The sequence below is a fragment of the Bacillus rossius genome (assembly GCF_032445375.1).
Source record: "Bacillus rossius redtenbacheri isolate Brsri chromosome 4 unlocalized genomic scaffold, Brsri_v3 Brsri_v3_scf4_1, whole genome shotgun sequence".
NCBI classification, from domain to species: domain Eukaryota; kingdom Metazoa; phylum Arthropoda; class Insecta; order Phasmatodea; family Bacillidae; genus Bacillus; species Bacillus rossius.
Window position 1 is genome coordinate 14,520,050 of NW_026962010.1, and position 18,867 is coordinate 14,538,916.

General features: G+C 39.0%; 1 protein-coding gene across 1 annotated transcript in view; it reads right to left on the reverse strand.

Annotated features, from left to right (window-relative positions):
* Positions 1-18,372, reverse strand: part of LOC134541724 (tyrosine-protein kinase-like otk) — a 144,919-nt gene extending 126,547 nt beyond the window's left edge. Inside the window, exons 1-2 of the mRNA XM_063385371.1 lie at positions 18,312-18,372; positions 12,697-12,911 (exon numbers count right to left, since the gene is read on the reverse strand). Coding sequence (XP_063241441.1) covers positions 12,697-12,911; positions 18,312-18,372 — 276 coding nt within the window. The remainder of the gene's footprint in view (positions 1-12,696; positions 12,912-18,311) is intronic.
* Between the last annotated feature and the right edge of the window lie 495 nt (positions 18,373-18,867).

Consider the following 18,867-nt stretch of genomic DNA (forward strand, 5'->3'; position numbering starts at 1 on the left):
ACGTGCGCCGACAACAGATGAAACCAGTAATCGCTCCGGATGGCTGCGTAACGCTGCTTGCTACTCTCTCACCCTTCAGACCTCTGGAGCTGACCCCGTTCCAAACTCATGGGATGGTAGGCGGGGTCACGCAAGGTCACAGGGGAGGCGACAGCCGCCGAAATAAAACAACAACCCCCGTAGTCCCATACAGATAAAGTTGGCGTTCCGTGTTATTTACCGCTCCGCGCAAACCGTTGAAAACTCTCCCTACACTTGTGCGCCGGTTAAACGGGTCGGAAATATCATGGCACACACTCCCCCGCCTCAGCTGAGCGTTTTTTATTAGTTTTCCTGCATTTTTTTTTCTTCTCCTCATCTCCCTTCGCAAACCCAGTGCTTGCAAGTTCGTTCTCTTGAACAAACAAAGAAGAGGAGAAATAGAAAAATAAAAAAAACGCAGCGTTAGAAAGGACGGCCAAAGGCGGGGTGCGTTGAAGATTTACCGGCAAACACTACATCAAGAGAGGGGGAAAAAGTGACGTTCACAAAAAAATAATAACATACAAAAAAGGAAAAGTTGAATTTGCAAAGCAAGGCACGCGAACAGAACAGTTGCCGGTGAAAAAGAGCCCACGTATCATTTGACTGTCTAGAGTCGCTCGGGCCTGGAGGCGCGCGACGCCAGCTGCTGGGGATTTATCAGCAAGGGGGGTGGAGGGGGGGTCAATAACCGTGTCAAAAACAACGAGAGAGAGAGATAGAGAGAGAGTGAGAGAGAGAGCGGTGCGGGGTCGGAACGGTATTTATTACTGGTGTGGTGCTGCAGGGAGCTGTTTACTGAAAGAATGGAGTTCCGCCGCAGTGTGCGTTGCATAAAGGACTTTTAATATCCCCTCGAATATCATTACGGATTTAAATCATGATTTTGGACATACGCCATTTTTTTTTTTTAGTTTGCACTGCCTGTCATAGATTTAACTACAAGAACGGACAAAGAAAGTTGAATACACAAACGAACTAAAAACCAGATGAAATCAGATATTGTCAAATTTTAAATGTTTAGACAACAGAGATTTCGTTAAAGGAATTAACCTCAATCACAGCCAAAAAAAAAATCACATGTGCTGACACCGACGAGGCAGTTGCTGTAAAAAAAACAGTTGATACAGACAAACAACCACTTTGAACAATACAACGACAGATAACACAGCAATAGCTTACTAATAGACAGTTGGGTTCCTCTGTTAATGTATGGTACAATGTTGTTTGTCTGTGATTACTCCGTTTTTTGTAACTGCCTCGTAACTGTGTTCGTCAGTGCTGAGATGTTATTCTGTTAAAATCCTTCCATAGAATTGTCTGTGCTATCTATTCATTTAACATTTGACATCGGTTAATTTTAAATTGCTTTTCTGTGTATTGGGTATTCATTTTTCTTTGGCCGTTCTACTGGTTTTCTCTGACATAAACAGTACAAAAGATCAACTGTGAATGTCCAAAATAATGATTTTAATAAATTCCTTCATTTCAAGAAACATATTAAGAAAATCATTACTGAATATTTAAGGGACCTATTCTTTTTGTCTCTCTATTTGTTACAATGGAATAAACTATTTTGCCTTACATCTTAAAAAAATATAATAGGCCTATATACACTTGTGTGACCTTTTTATTTTTTATTACCCAAAATAATATTATAATTATTGTTGGTTATAAACGATAAAAGTGACTATCAATTAAATAAAAATTTATTTAAAACTAAAATTAATAATCAAACATATATTTATGTGTCTAGGTTTTATAAAATCATTATTAATTATATATTATATTTTATGTTTGTGTTGAGAAAAAAATATGTATGAAATAAAATCCAGTTGTTGTAGTAAAAAGTTTTAAAACAACTTTTATTTTTATACGTTTGCATGAATTTCAGATTTTTGTTGACACAGAAATCGAAACTTTTGCCTGAAATTTGTTTATAAAGAGTAGGTATGTTTTTTTTTATTTAATCATAAACACTTTTAAATTAAATGAGGAAAATTATTATTATTATATCTTTAACTTAAATATATAAATTAGTAACTTGGACTTCATTAATCCAAAAAATTATATATTTTTGTACCTAATTATTACATTAAAGAAATTTTGGAAAAAGGTTTTTTAATAAATATTTAGGAACTTTATTAGGAGCTTTCAATTTTAATATTTTTATATCTAATAACAGGTTTATTACTTAGTTATAACTTAGTTAAAAAGGTCTTGCAAACATTTTCGTCTTCATTATCTATTCAATTACATAACAAGATTTTACCTGATGTATTTGGTCGCTGAAAATTAGCAATTTAAAAACGCAAAAGAAAATGAGAATCATAAACCAAAGAGCAAATCATTGTTTAATATTTTATGTAGTTTTATCGTTTTGGCTATGTTTTGTTTTGGTTTAAGGAGGCCTTGTATGTATGAATATATATTTTGGCGAAATGTGGTTCGCCACATTTGGTTTTTGGTTTGGCGCGGAGTTGATTGTGAGGTTATAGCAGTAGGTTGGCCAAAAGTGCTTTTCCGCAGCCGAAGTTGCACACGGAGTTCGGTGGATGGCCGTGTGATAGCAGCACGTCCCGGCGCCTGTCGTATCAATTATTGTAGTTTGTCGCCGGGCCGATAGGTGCGCGCGGTTTGGCAACCGGGGAGGAGGCTGGGCAACCGGGTGACGGTGGGTTGTAGTGGTGAGGTAGTCGCGAGGTAACTCAGACGGTTTGCTTGTTCAGACAACACCGAGACACAGTGTGCCGCTAACTGTATTGTCATCACAGCTATTGCGGGCCTCCTGGTCCGCCCGCCAGAGCGGAGCATCGAACCAAGGGCCGGCGAGGGGTCCCAGGCCGCCGAATGCCGCCCACTGCCTCTTGTTGTGAAGTGTAGTTTGTGTGTGGATGTCTGTGAGAAATATGATACCGAGTTACTTCTAAACATGGGCGACTCCAGGAAGATCTCTCGGGCAGGGCTCTCACACACAGGAGGATGCAGTTAATAATCACGACATTGCCCTTGGGATATTCACAATATATATGATCTTAAATATTGAAATTTAGTACTTTCGTACAAATTTTGATTGAAAGAAGAGTTTAGCACATTAACGAAAGTATTTAAGTTAACATTAATATTCCCTACAAAGAAATAAGAAGTAAAATTTGGACTCGGAAGGGCCTATCGCCCCCTGCGCCTTTCCTCTGGAGCCGCGCTTGCTTCTAATATATTGTTAAAATTTGTTTTATTGGCGGGATCACGGTAGGGACTCGAACCCACGTGTTGCTGAGGGCAATGCGATGAATAAAGAAGTGGGAGGAAATAAATGAGTGAGCCATGGAAAATTTGGGTTGAGTCCCAGTGTGAGCTGCTTCATTCGTACTGCCTGCCCTGTGCTCTAATTTCACAGAGATTTGTGGACTGATTACGCAGAGAGTGTGCATAAGCCTTGGAAGATAGTGTACATTTGCCGTTACGTGACGAGGGGTGTGTTGTTGGTGAGACACGTGAAATTTCTGAGCTGAGAGTTTTTGGGTATTTCGAGTGTCATCGAGTGAGGCACGGGTGAATGACGTCTCCGCTGTCGGCGTTTGGTTTTCCGCCACTGGCGTGGTCATGCAAGAAATCATGTTGCTTCCTATGCGTTGTTGTGGAATAGGTAGCTGTGGCAAGCAAAAGGGCAATTTATTGTTCTTAGGGAAAGTACAGGAAAACCCATGCTGCATCGATTCAAGCTGCGGGCATTACGTTGTGTTCGTGTGCGTGGCATCCGGATGAAGGTGTGCCATTACGTAGACACCTGTAATATTCGCGGATTCAGTTCACGATAGGATAGAGTCCAAATACTTTTTACATTATTTTGCTTCAGTGATTGGGCCACAGTTTACCTGAATGACTCTGGGCCAATGAAAAATCTTTAACAGAAGAATTAGCGAATCACGATCATTCCAGTCAACAGGTGTTACGAGTCGGTAACCAATCAGCAGATGTAATTTGCACGAGTGCATAGAGGATCATGGTGTCTATCCTTTAGGGATTATAAATCGCGAATTTTACAGGTCTCTAGCCATCAGGCATGAAGAATGCTGGCGTGATGTCAGCGCGCGGCTGGGGCGGTACGAGTCCAGCTGGATCAGTGTCTGCTGTAGGCGCCTGGCTGCTTGAAGGAGCGTCTTCTGATCCGCGAGGCGTCCCAAGGCAAGGAGGTCCTGACACAGTACATTCCTGTTTCATCCCAAGCAAGTGTTCAAAATATTTCTGTTATCATATATCTAAAAATCCTCTGCCGCTGCGGTGTTGTAACACTAAATGGCTGCCGTTGAGCGTCGTTGGTTTCAAAGTCACAGCAATTAAAACTATAAACTGTTTTATGTATCCTTTTAATAAAAGATGAATGTAAGAGTGCGAAAATAATTATTTTAAGGTCGCTTGAGATTTTTTTATTTAACATTGAGCGTTTCTGTAGGCAGTTATGTTTTTTTTTTTTTTTTCGTTTGGACTGGGGGATAAGAGAATTGTTTTTAATCGGACATAGACAGCTAAATTCCACTTAATTTTAACGCCAAGTGTGCAAAATTGCATTAAAAAATACTATAATCTATTTTAATTGATGAGAAAGGGGCCGGGGGGGGGGGGGGGGGTTTCTGAAACATAATTTGGTTCGTTAGAAAGTAATGGTTATTTTTAAATCAGAAAACAGTAAATTTTCTCTTTTTTTTAATAATTGTGCTTAATTTTATTTATATATATTTATATATGTAAGGGATGAAATAAGGGATAGAATGGGTTTCCCAAATCTTAGGTAGAAAGTGACCTTACACATTTTCCAATATTATTAGTTTAAATACAATTATTTTTTAATATGAATGTCATGTATGCAAATTTTCATCAAGAAGAATTAGTTTCTGCCCTAAAGTTTGGGAAGGGGTATGGGGGTAATTTTACAACATTTTTTTTTACTAAATCAGTAGATGACATCAATTTGACCCGTAATTAAAACGCAAAGTGTGCTAAATTTCATTTAAATGTACAAAAATTCTATTTTACGGGTGAAAAATAAAGGGATGGATGTGCATTTTTAAAATTTAATGTAGAAAGTGACCCGCCTCATTTGAGAAATAAATACACACAGTAATTGTACTATTATTTTGACTTCAAAGCGAACAAAATTTCATCGAGTAATGTTGAAATTCTGTTTCAAGGTGATGAAACGGGTGATGTTATCTGTAGTACCGGATTGCTGTGTAAGTTCCCCGAACTCTCTTGTTCCCAGATGCACTAACTCACGCCTGAGATTGTATCTATTATTACATAATTACGCTCCAGATCTATCCCAAGGGACAAAAATTACCCTATGTCACTTCCCGGGCCAAAAAATATCTCTATACAAAAATAATGTCTATCCGTTTGCTCCGTTGCTGATTGAAAGAAAGACAAGCCAACAAACCAATAAACACAATTTTGGCATTACAAATATCATTTATGATTTGACACAAACTCTAGGATACAGACGCTTAGGTTTTCAAGAACACGTATTTGGTTTAACTTTCTATAACAAGGGTCTTAATTGTGCCACTGCATTTTTGATCTTGTTTGAAACAAAAGTCAATTTAATTTTTCGACAAACGTTAAAAAAATATACAAAAATTGTTTCCCATTAAAAAAAAATAATGACTTTATCACATTTTCCGTAGAATTATGCTTTAGCCTAACTAAACTGTGTTTACATCTCATCATTTGAGAATTTTTTTTCTTTAGTGAGTTTGTAAAATGTTATGAAATTTCTTGTTTTTAAGGGATTAGAAACTGTGACAAGTTATTGTTACATAATATTTTATTGTTTGGATAGGTTTTTTTCTTCCCAATTTGGATTTTTACAAATGTTATTTAACTATGCAAAAAGTTAAACTAATCAGAAATTTCCTAGAGTAGTTTCCGTAAAAAATGGGAAAACTAAATCACTATGGCGATCAATTCAGATCCTTCCAATTGCGAACCCAAAGTATTAATGTTGCACCCCCTCGCTCTATATGTTTATGTAGGATTCTTAAATCCTCCTTGATGGTACAGCAAACATAAATTATTCCACATCTTAAACAATTAGATGATATCTTGTAATTACCTGCAAATGTACCTTTGCACCTTTGCTTTAAACCTATCACTTCTTTAGATCTACTGATAATTTTTCATGAACTATTACGTTTGTGAATTTTTTTATCTTTGTGTGTTATCCAAAAATCACCAGGGTATTTCGATCCCTTGTCTGAAAGAACACAGTCAGGTTTGCAAGATGAATAATAAAGTGGACATGTTTACGTTACAGATTCGACACGGTTTTCAAGGACACGAAACTACGTAAAACTAAATTATTAATATTATAAACGTTACTTTTAGCCCAAATACAACTAAAAGACGCATTCCACTAAATTTTAACACTTCGTAACCCAAAATGTTCCATCATTCCTGACAAAAAGGCAATGAATGTTTAATACTTGGTGTTCCAAAACCCACAATGGGAGACTTAGCATTCATATGTGATACATTTCTAGGATCACGACATTCATGCGAAAAAAAATCGTATAGCCGATTAGAATGCAGTTAAGTCCTTGCAATTGGCATTATTCTACAAAAGAAGCCATTGCCTTATTTGACCAGACCATACAGGACGCCTTTGCTATCGCACTGAATTACCATGATTGGGGTTCTAACAGTAGACATGTACCTGAAAGAAACCCACACAATCATGACACACACAATGCTACACTAATTTAACTCCCAGCTAGTTTTAAAATTTTTGCGTGAAAAAATCATAACCCTATACATTTCCTATGAATTGTACTTTTTCCTTAAAAAAACAGGAGAAATATATCATTAGAAAATTCCTGTTTGCCTACAATTTTTAAAGTCAGTTTTATCTTATGGAATTAACTAGAAAAATATTTCGCATTGCACGAATGAGAAAAAATTAGTTTTAAATATGTTCTGTCTTACACCAGGTTGAAGCTATCACTGTAACAAATTGTTTTGGAAACACCGTTGCCAACAATATTACTTGCAAAACTGCAAGGTGAAGCTTTGCACCATTTGCAATTTTACAAAACTTGGTTTTGCAGTGTTACAATTGATATCGTTGGGAACTAAGTTTCCAATAATAACCATTGAAAAATTATAAAAAAGATTTTTACAGTTTAACACTCAAAATTGCGTAGGAAGTAATATAAAGGACGTTTATTAAAGAATGTGTTATTTTCAATGGTTTATTATAACAGTTTAATTTAGAATATCTACAACAAACCATACATCAAAATGAAGCTAAACTAACGTAGTTTTTCTTACAAATTTCAAGATGCGTGCCTTTAGTTGTACGGCACACATCCCCAGGCACGAGCATTACGAAAAGTATATTAATCGCTGAACACCTCACGACAAAGAAAGTCATCTTCCTGCTCAAACATATGAAATGCATCATAGTCATGCGGCTTTAAAGCATGTAGTAAATGTAACCGATATGGACGCGTGTGTAAAAGTGTTCTTAAAACATTCCACACGGTCGTCTTTGGCCACTGAAGTACAAGACTTGCTTCCCGAACATATTTCTTATGACTACGCGTGTAGAATGCTCTGACTCGGTAAACATCCTGTACATACACATTTGGTCATTCCGCGTATCTTCCTTTACAAGCACATCCGGACGTTTATAATTGCCTATACCATCGGCGGATGTTATTGACACATTTCAAGGGGGGGGGGGGGGGGGAGAAGGGAGGGAGAAAATCACAATTAAACTTTAAACAAAACGCACGTTGAAATGAAATCACAAATTCACTCTTAGAAAATTGCAGAACAACAAAAAAAAAACGCTTTGCGCCCAGGAGTCGCCATTTTGCGTAGGTGGTGCTACGAGCGAGAAAACCACGAAGCATGTGCATACGCTTATTTTAAACTGTTTTTGAGTTGCTCTTAAATTGTGACCATGAACCAACACTCTGCAACACTTACATTTGATACATTTATGACTGGAATATACTCTTATGGCCACATTGTTTTCGAATGCCTTGTTGAATGTAAGGTTGCATGCGGGATGCCTTCTTTTGACAGACGAGAGAGCCAAACGCCCGATCGTGCATCTTCGGTTTTTTTTTTGTTCATTGTAAATAAATATGGCGGTGTTGATAAAAGGAAAGACCATAAAATAGGCAACGGTCTTTATTTGTACGCCACCATATTTTTCGTTTGCCGTGTGTCCGTGAATGTTCATTTTGGACAACTCATGATAACTAATAGTCAATTAGGTTAGGTTAGCTACATTATAAATACTTTAAAAATTTTGGACGGTTTATTTGGTTAGGATAGCTACATTAAAGATACTGTGAAATCATGTAAACGGTTTCCTAGCGCTGGATAGCTACATATTGTTACGATCGCGCTTGGCTTCAGTGCTTGGCGTCGCCGCGCTCGTTCGGCCTGTCTGCGCCCCCTTCCACCTGCATCCTTTCCCTGGTATCTCGTGTCATACTATCTCGCGACATCCTGACTGTCGCGGCGCGCACCTGCCTCAGATCGAGTTACTTAAGGGAGGCCGCACTGCGGAATAAAATGACTCAGACGCCTTTATCGGCGTTCTTAGAGCAGCCACCGCGTCCTTCGAGGACTCACGACGCGTTTCTGGGCATTTCGACGGCGAAGGTCGCGAGATATCTCGGAGACATGCCCGATTGTTCTGGATGGGAACCCAAGGGCTATTTAAGGAGGTTGGGCCGACCTCTGAGTCAGTCAGAGTCAGTAAGGAGTTCAGTGGGGAGTTCTCCCGCGGCGGAGTTTCCGGGCGATAGTGCCGCAGGTGCGGCAGAGTGGCGAAGTCCTTGGACGAAGGTTCCAGGGCAGGGAGTGAGTAAGTTCAGTGGAGTCGGGAGTTTTCCCGCGGCGGAGTTTCCGGGCGATAGAGTCGCGGGCGCGGCGGAGCCGAGTGAAGTTCCGAGTGAGGCGTCGTGTGGGATTTCGGCGAAGGGTGTGACAGTGGCGGCGGAGTGCGGCGACGGAGTCCCGCGGCGGAGACCCACGAGGGGTGCTGCGGCGAGAGTTGCGCCGGAAGTGCGGCCCAGCGAGGTGTGTGAAACGAGTGACTGGGGAATTGGCATTTCTTTAAGTGTAGTTAATTATCTGCCAATTTAGAAGATTATTTGTAAGTGACAAGTAGTAGTAATAAATAAAACTGTGTGTGAAATAAAATCTATTAATTGGTCTATCCTTTACGAACCCCTCGTGGTAAATCGTAACATTTTGGTGTCAGAAGTGGGATAGCCCTAATTAACAGATTTTGGATTTTGTTACATTATTAGAATAATAGTTAAGGATAGAATTTAGTTTACGAGAATAGTTAGTGTTTAGAACTTTAGTGAATTTGAAATTTTCTACAGTTAGTTTGAGTATACTGTAGTCAGTGTTAGTTTTGAATGTAATAGAGTTATTGTTAGTTAAATTAGAAGGTTCGGCTAGGTCATTTAAAATTAAGAACAGTATTAGAAAAAAAATTATTTAGGCTTGTAGTATATGTGGACAAGAAAGATGGCTGCCGATGAGCTTAAGAATGTCCTGGCATTCTTGGCCGAACTGAAGAGTGGCCAGGAAGAAATGAAGAATGAAATGAAGAGTAACAGGGAAGAAATGAAGAATGAAATAAAGAGTAACAGGGATGAAATAAAGAATGGCCAGGAGAAAATGGAGAATAGGCTGGACGAGATGAAGAGTAGCCAGGAAAAAATGGAGAATAGGCTGGACGAGATGAAGAAGGGTCAGGAAGAAATGTTAGCCAGTATGAAGAATGGTCAGGAAGAAATGTTAGCTAGTATGAAGAATTTTAAGGAAGAAATGGTATCTAGTACAAAGAACTTTAAGGAAGAAATGGTAACCAGTATAAAGAAATTTATGGAAGAAATGAAGAGTGGAAGGAAGGAGAGTAAGAACCACCATGAAGAAAAGAAGAGCGGGTCAAATAATAGCCTAGAGGAAATGAAGAAGGGTCAGGAAGAACTGAAGCATGGCCAAGAAGAAATGAGGAATGAAATGAAGACCGAAGTGAAGATAAGCATAGAAGGGAAGAACAGCCAAAAGAAAAACAGCGAAGAGAAGAACGGCGAACAGAAGACCGGTCAGGAGAAGCACAGCGAAGAGAAGAACAGAGAAATGAAGACCAGCCAAGAGGATACCAGCCAAGAGGAGACCAGCCAAGAAGAGACCAGCCAAGAAGAGACCAGCCAAGAAGAGAACAGTGAAGAGAATAACAGTGAAGAGAAGAACCACAAAGAGAAGACTAGCGAAGAGAAGACTAGCGAAGTGAAGACCAGCGAAGAGGAGACCTGCCGAGAGGAGACCAGTCAAGAGAACAGTGAAGAGAACAGCGAAGAGAACAGCGAAGAACACTGCGAAGAGGACATTAGCCAAGGAGAGGAGAACAGCCAGGACATGAAGATGAAAAAAGAGCTGAAGAAAAGCATAGAAGTAGTGAAGATGAGTTACAAAGTAAAGAATATTGAACAAGAAGAAATGAAGATAAACCAAAGAGAGAGGGCAAAATTCACAAAAGAGCTGAAGAAAAGCCGAGAAGAGATGTACATGAGTCAAGAAGAGATAGAGAAGTGCAAAGAAGAAACGAAGGAAGACCAAGAAGAAACACAGGAAGACCAAGAAGAGGTGAAGAAGGACCAAGAACAGGGGAATAAAGACCGAGAAGAGAAAATGAGAACACAAAGAGTGAAGAAGATGGTGCAAGGAGTAACTGAAAGCAGTCCAGACGATATTCATAAGAACAAAGAGGGAATGAGGAACCAAGAAGAGACGAAGAAGAGCTGGGAAGAAATGCTTTGTGAACAAGTAGCTACGAGAGAACAAACAGAGAGAAAAAGGGAAGAAACAAGCGAACCATTGGGAGGCAACGAGCAATGCTCTCAAGAGAATCGGGTTCGTCCAAGGCAACGGTCGGCCCGTCTCGGGCAGCTGACTGAACGACATTGGTCATCAGCAACGCAGAAGTGTCACTGGGTGACGAGAGAAGCAACATCTACTGCGAGAGAGGGTTACCTGGTGAGACTGTACAGCCCGCGATGGAGAAAAGGCAGGAGGCCTAAACTTCGAGTAGCATGGGGACCTCCAGGAGGAGATGCATTACCTGTTCGGGACGAACAGGTTTAAGGAGGGGGCAATGTTACGATCGCGCTTGGCTTCAGTGCTTGGCGTCGCCGCGCTCGTTCGGCCTGTCTGCGCCCCCTTCCACCTGCATCCTTTCCCTGGTATCTCGTGCCATACTATCTCGCGACATCCTGACTGTCGCGGCGCGCACCTGCCTCAGATCGAGTTACTTAAGGGAGGCCGCACTGCGGAATAAAATGACTCAGACGCCTTTATCGGCGTTCTTAGAGCAGCCACCGCGTCCTTCGAGGACTCACGACGCGTTTCTGGGCATTTCGACGGCGAAGGTCGCGAGATATCTCGGAGACATGCCCGATTGTTCTGGATGGGAACCCAAGGGCTATTTAAGGAGGTTGGGCCGACCTCTGAGAAAGTCAGAGTCAGTAAGGAGTTCAGTGGGGAGTTCTCCCGCGGCGGAGTTTCCGGGCGATAGTGCCGCAGGTGCGGCAGAGTGGCGAAGTCCTTGGACGAAGGTTCCAGGGCAGGGAGTGAGTAAGTTCAGTGGAGTCGGGAGTTTTCCCGCGGCGGAGTTTCCGGGCGATAGAGTCGCGGGCGCGGCGGAGCCGAGTGAAGTTCCGAGTGAGGCGTCGTGTGGGATCTCGGCGGAGGGTGTGACGGCGGCGGCGGAGTGCGGCGACGGAGTCCCGCGGCGGAGACCCACGAGGGGTGCTGCGGCGAGAGTTGCGCCGGAAGTGCGGCCCAGCGAGGTGTGTGAAACGAGTGACTGGGGAATTGGCATTTCTTTAAGTGTAGTTAATTATCTGCCAATTTAGAAGATTATTTGTAAGTGACAAGTAGTAGTAATAAATAAAACTGTGTGTGAAATAAAATCTATTAATTGGGCTATCCTTTACGAACCCCTCGTGGTAAATCGTAACAATATTAAAAAGTTATTTGCTAAGCAACCATAAAATGATTTTACAGTATTCTTAATGTAGCTATATTCACCTAATATAAACAACCATCCACAATGTTTTAAAGTATTTATAACGTAGCTAACCTTTCCTAATCTAAAAAAAAAATTAATGCCACACCGGTTTATACAATGAGATAGAACGGCGTATGACGTATGAGTAGAGACCGGACAAATTCGCGGATTCAATTCGTGATAGGCTGAAATTCAAACATGCGTATAATTCAGCTTGTTCTGCTATTGGCTCGCAGTTTAACTGGAGCTCTCTGGGCCGATGAGAGACTATCGACCAAAGAAGCGTCGAATCACAAGCTACCCAGTGGAGACGCCTCACAATTAAGTACCCAATGAACACGCGTGTTTACTTGAGAAGTGCAGAGGATAATGGAGGCTATCCTAGAGGTCATTGAATCCGCGAATTTTTCCGGTCCCTACGTATGAGTAAGCTACAGTCCAAATAAATACACCTGTTGTGGTACGGAAAAAAAGCGAGCATGAACTTCGGGGAACTTCGGGTGTGGCTCTCTCGTCTGTGAAAGGAAGGCTGCCCTTTGCATGCAGGTGGCAAGGGATCGCAGGCGGCGACTCACCATGCCCTCGCCGATGTTGTTGACGACGCAGGGCAGCGTGGCCGTGCTGCCCGTCTGCGCCGTCACCACGGAGGAGTTGTCCGTGGCGAAGCGCGCCGGCGGCGGCGGGAACGTGGCCGCCAGGTCGTTCCACTCGGCCGCCCCCGCCGGCGGCGGCGTGTCGGAGGCGTGGCGCGGCCGCCGCTCCGCCCCCGGCGCGGCGCTCCAGCCGGACTCTGCAACAGGCGCGCGCGTGCTGCACGTCCGCTTCTCCGGGACGCAGCGCACGGAAAACTACTTTCTGCTCCTTTACAAAATATTCTTTAGGAGTAGTTTATAATACTTCAAGAAAGATATTGTAACATTGTACAACACATTCCTATGTTATTTTTTTTGTGTATTTTACTCGGTATTTCTTACGAAATTTATAGCTTAATTTTATATTTTTAATGTTTCATTCAAGCACTTTTTTTTTCAAGCCACGGAGAAGTAATTGAATTTTCATTTATTCAATTTTTTTTTTTTTTTGCATATTAATGGACGCAGTAAATTCACTAAAACTATTCGGAGACGGTTTACAAAAATTCTTTAACTATCAGAGGTTCCGGGACAACACAAAACATAAATGTCGGGATGGAAATCCGATTCCAATATTACTGTGAAAACTATTTTGTAGTGTTAGAGTTGTTTTGATGTTAAAATTTACAAATAATCTGTTATTTTACAGGAATATGTAAAATGTTAATGTAATGTTTATGTCCCTGTTGCAAAGTTGCTAGCTAGCTTTTGATATGTGTTTAATAGTGATGATGATTGGGTGAGCATGCCAGAAGGGGGTTGAAATCATCAGCTATCACCATAGGGAGATAGCAATAGCAACTGATATCGGTGGACATTACCCTGCGGTGGTTGGTTATTGCTTCCCATACTTTGGAACCAAGGATGTACCTAAATTTTCTTAATATGAAAAAATCAATATTCCTGATACAGTTCGAACATGAAAAGTTTTTTTCACATGAGTGAAAACACGAATCACTTAGGGAGCGTTCAAGTATTACGTAACGAATTTGGGGGGGAGGGGGGTCTTGCAAAACGTTACGATGCGTTACAGGGGAGGGAAAGGGGGTTTGACCTACGCGTTACGTAACATTTTTTTTTTTAACACTTCAGAACGGTCGCGTAGAGACAGATTCTTTCACGCATTTTTTAAAACTTTTTTTTTCTCAAAATTTCAAATGTCATGATAGCTAAAAATTTTTTTTTTACCTTCACAAAATTGCTTCTGCTTGCTTTACAGGATTAGTGAATACTGTTGTTTTTTTTTAACTCCAAACGTAAAGCAATATATATATATATATTTATCAACAGCTGTGATTGTTTTTCTCGTCACTCCAGTAGTAGTTAAAACAAAAAATACCGCTATTCGGATGGCTTCGTTATACTTCGGTTGTCAACGTAGACTCCAATCGCCATATTAGAAATTATATATAGGTATTGATATTCAAAATACAGTGTTTTCTATGTGTGAGATTTTCTCTCATCACAACAGTAATGTTGTGGTACGAAAGGCGATTGGTCTGAAAGGTTAATAAAAAAAACTAGTGAATTAAAATCTCCCAAGTTGGCAACACTTTTCGTTTATTTTTTATGGAGGATTCCCGATTGAATTGTTCGTATTTTGTCCTCCCAAGATGGCAACCCTTTTCGTTTATGTGCTCCAAGCACTCGACCGACTGTATGAAAATTTACAACTACGATGTTTCGGCGGAATATAGAAACACTGAAGATAGCTTGCAGGATCCAGCAGACCCTAATATGGCGTGGTATAGCGCTCACGTCCGTGAATCGCAATATTTCTTGCAAGTTATTAAATGCGCGGATGAATCCTGCTGTTCCCGCTTGAGGAGTGCATTAAAATCTGTCTTTCCAGAAACTTTCCTGCCGCCACCCTGCCCAATCCTTCAAACCGCAAACAAGTTCGTGGTACCTAGTCAGATAGATAGATGATCATGCTAGTTTTCGCCACTTCTTGTGAGGTTGTCTGTTGATCTGTCGCCTCCTCTAGAAGGGTTTAAGCAGATGCCTTACGATTTATTTTGCCCATCAGTACAATCCGACCTAAAGAACCGAGTATGTTCAACCTGTGGTTTTTTTTTTACATCCCACAAGAGTGTGCAAATGCACAATCGTTACATGCATGGCAAGACTGCCCAAGACCTTCGTGAAAGTCGAGTACGGCCACAGCGACTTGTTGCAAGAAGGGCAAATGAGCTTCTCTGCATTGTGCGTCGCTGTGAAACATCGTCTGAGGATGCCGATTGGCTCGACGAAGACGAAGTTGATGCAAGCGGGTTAACAATTCCGGAACCCTCTTCGTCTGCTCTCCGGATGCCAGTAATGAAAGAATCTGAGTGGCTGGCAAACCCATGGACAGAGGAGCAGTAAAAACTCCAATTTAATTGTTTTTTTTTTTACAATCTACTTAATTTAATTATGGCTAATTTTATTTTAAATGTTTTTCGTTTTCGTTCGATCGTATTCTTAAATACGATTATCTTTTGACAAATATATTTTATTGCAGTTAGTTTTATGTTTGTAATTGCATTGCCAAAGGTAAAAATAATTATTAGAAATAAAATTTGTTATTTAATTTTAATAGCTTTATTAGTAAACATTAAAATAGGAGAATGCATGAGAATAACAATGGCGGATAAAGCAAAAAGTGTGTAAGGACAGAGCCAAGTCAGGAAAACGACGTAATTAAATGTATGATTGCTAAATGTATGATTGAGTAGTAAAAATTTATTAGGACAAAAAATACATTAAAAAGCTCTTGCTTTTAAAAACAAGACATTTCAAATGTTAATAAATAACATTAACGTGATTAAAACAATAACAAAGGTATTTTAGTGACTTATTCCGGTACGTTACGCCACATAATTGTGACTTTTAGGTAAAAATAGTCACTTGGGGATACGTAACGTTTTACTAGGGGGGAGGGGGTACAGAAAAACGTTACGGCACGTTACATGGGGGGAGGGGGTGTCAAAAATATCAAAAAATTGCGTTACGTAATACTTGAACGCTCCCTAAGCCAAATTGTAGAACCTTTAATATCGCAAGTACATATGTTGTTTGTCAAATTACTTCTTTGAATGTAAATATTTAAATATAAACCAGCATTTATGTTGTCACACCATTTGTAAACCAACGCACAAGAAAGTTTTTAAATTATTTATCAAATATAAATTTTTTGTTTGTCTCATGCTCAGAGTAGAAGATTCTGTCTATCAATTTTCAGATGCCCTTGCGCTTTCGGTGGAAGGAAGGAAATAAATCATAGTCACAGATATGAAAGAAAAAAGGTTTTCATGAAATGATTCAGTTAGCCACTATTTAGCCTGCTGTACTTTTATAACTGGCCTAACATAATAGAATATCGCATATGATCCTAACATATTAAAAGAATAATAGCATCGCCTATCCATTGCGAAAGGAAAAATCTAAATAAATAAAGGAAATATTCACCTTGACCCTTCAAGTTTCCGGTACACTGTACAGATAGTTAAATGAAGCTGTGAAATGGAACAGTGATTAAGTGTGTGGATGAGCAAGATAAATTAAACAATAAACTACATCAGTGAAGTTATTAATCGTTACGTTTTCCACAGCATTGAAAATTAAGTTTCAAAATTACATAAAATCAAGTTTCAGTAGAATTGGTAAGAGGCTAAATGTGTACGCATAGCACAAACGTGGCCGCAAAAATGTTTAGCTAGCCTTAACTTTTATGCATGTGTGTACATAAGTAACTTATGGTTTTAGCTAAATGTTTTGTATTTGATATTTTTCAATTATTTACTTAAGACGTAATTTCATAAATACAAGAGCGTATTATTCGAATATAACAATTCGATTTAGAAGAATTTATTAGACTATAAAATAATTTCTAAAATATTTTACGTTTTAAATATAATGTTAGAACAACACATTTTAAAAAAAAACATTTAAATAACGAAAGGGTGTCCTATTATTAATTTCAGTTAGATATCGTCAAAAAATTCATGAAGATATATATTACACTTATAACAAATTTATTTCATATTATGAATGCAATAAGTAATTTTTTAACGACGTTGTTTAAACGAACTATATATAAGTAATACTAACGATATGAGTTTAGTATATTCTTAACACTTTTCATTCATTTAATTGAGTTCATTTTAAGTACAAAATATACCCTGGAAATTTAAGCCGTCGTATGAGGTTAGTAAACTCTTTATACACTTTTCATTCATTTAATTGACTTTATTTGAAGTACAAAATGTACCCTGGAAATTTAAGCCTTCCTAATATATGGGCAAGAAAATCAGGTTCACACCAGAAGCATTTTCCTTTGAAAATTAAAATCAGTTTCTAATATTAGATTTCAAGACTATATGTAACAGAAAACATAGAAGAAATTTACGTTCACACAAATTTCTCTAATAAATAGCATTACAAAATCCATCCCATAAAATTGAGTCACTCAAAATGTTTTAAAAAATTGCATTAGAAAACAAACAGTAAACGTAACTTTTTATTAAAAGTCTTAAATTCCTAGACATTTGACACAAAATAGTGTTAATATCATATATTTTTTTGTTATCGTCGAACTTTTATTAACATTGCTGAAGGAACGGACAAGTGTTTGTATTAAAAACTTGTTGAGGATCTGCTCAGCAGAATTCCAGCCAAATTTATATAGATCCTCCATACTTTTTAAAAGTGATGGACATTTTTAAAGGAAGCTTTAAGACGATGAAGAAGCTTCAACATCAATGATTTCGAATTCTAAAGTAATCCAGGTGAAGAAGCTTACTTCTACGATGATGGTGAAAGTGACTTTGAGGCTGACTACAAGACAGAATAATTTAGAGATTTATAAATATCAATAATAAATATTCCAGGAAGTTTATGGCAGCAGAGTGGATTGATTACACGTCATAGGAATATCCTAACATATTGATCGATCGTTTGAGACTTCTACTGACATCGATTAGTAGAGGAAACGTCTCGCACATCAATGTAATAGTTATCATACTCAAAGAACTGGTGGAGGCTGTCTACAGACAATAAAGTCTTATTTTACCTGAAAGTGTATAAAATTAAGAAAAAATATATTATATTGTGGATTTCAAAAGTGATTTTTTTTTATTTCTAGAAATCTGAGTTTCAACTATGACTGAGTTCCCTTAATAAATCTTCCTGTTTTGATTGTGCTTCCATATGTGCTTGTTTTTTTTTTAAATTTTGCTTCCAAATGGGATTATTTCTTTTAAAATGTAATTCCTCTTTTTCGAACTCGCTTTAGATTGAACTTTTTTATTTTTCTGCCATTTCTTTGATTGTGCTTCCAATTTAGTTTTTTTGTGTGGATTGTGCTTCCAATAGTGCTTAATTTCGTTAATTTTGCTTCCTTTTTGTTAATTGTGCTTTCAATTGTGCTTCTTTTTTTTAAAGTGCTTCCAATTTTGCTCCCTTTAGTAGATTATGCATCATATTGTGTTTCCTTTTCGTTGATTGCGCTTCTAAATGTGCTTTGCTCTCGCTGATTGTGCTTACTTTTCATTATTTATGGATCGTTAAGTCTTTACTCAGGACATGATAGGTCTCGTGGTTCGGAGATACCTGGTCTAAACGGCTGACATTGGACATGGCCTGGTTAAAATATTTAATATTGTAGATATATACCTCTTGGTTGGGAATCAATTGGCCTATGCGCATGACTTTGTATATTACCTTTATAAAATTTTCGCTGAGTATAGAAAAAAAATGGGTCTCGTGTTTGCGATTCATTTGACCTGTATAAAAATTGTTGTTTCTTATTACTCGTGGCTATGTATTTTTGGAGCGTATGGTCTGGATTTGACTCGGGTATATGCACTACATAAATTTCAAAGCGAAAATGATACTTTTTTAGGTTAGTGTTCTACTCTCGTTCTATTTTTTTGTAATTTGAATCCATTATGCCAAGTACTTTTCATGTCTTGGATTATGATTTCAACCATGTTTTTACGTATTGCCGTGTTGTTCCGTGCATCTCTTCTGCTAGCTTACAAATCTTATGCTTGGGGTTAAGGTTCATTTCCAGGTGGTGGTAGACATGCCTCGTCTGGGATGCATCTTGTCTCTAGCTTTGAGAGTTTTTTA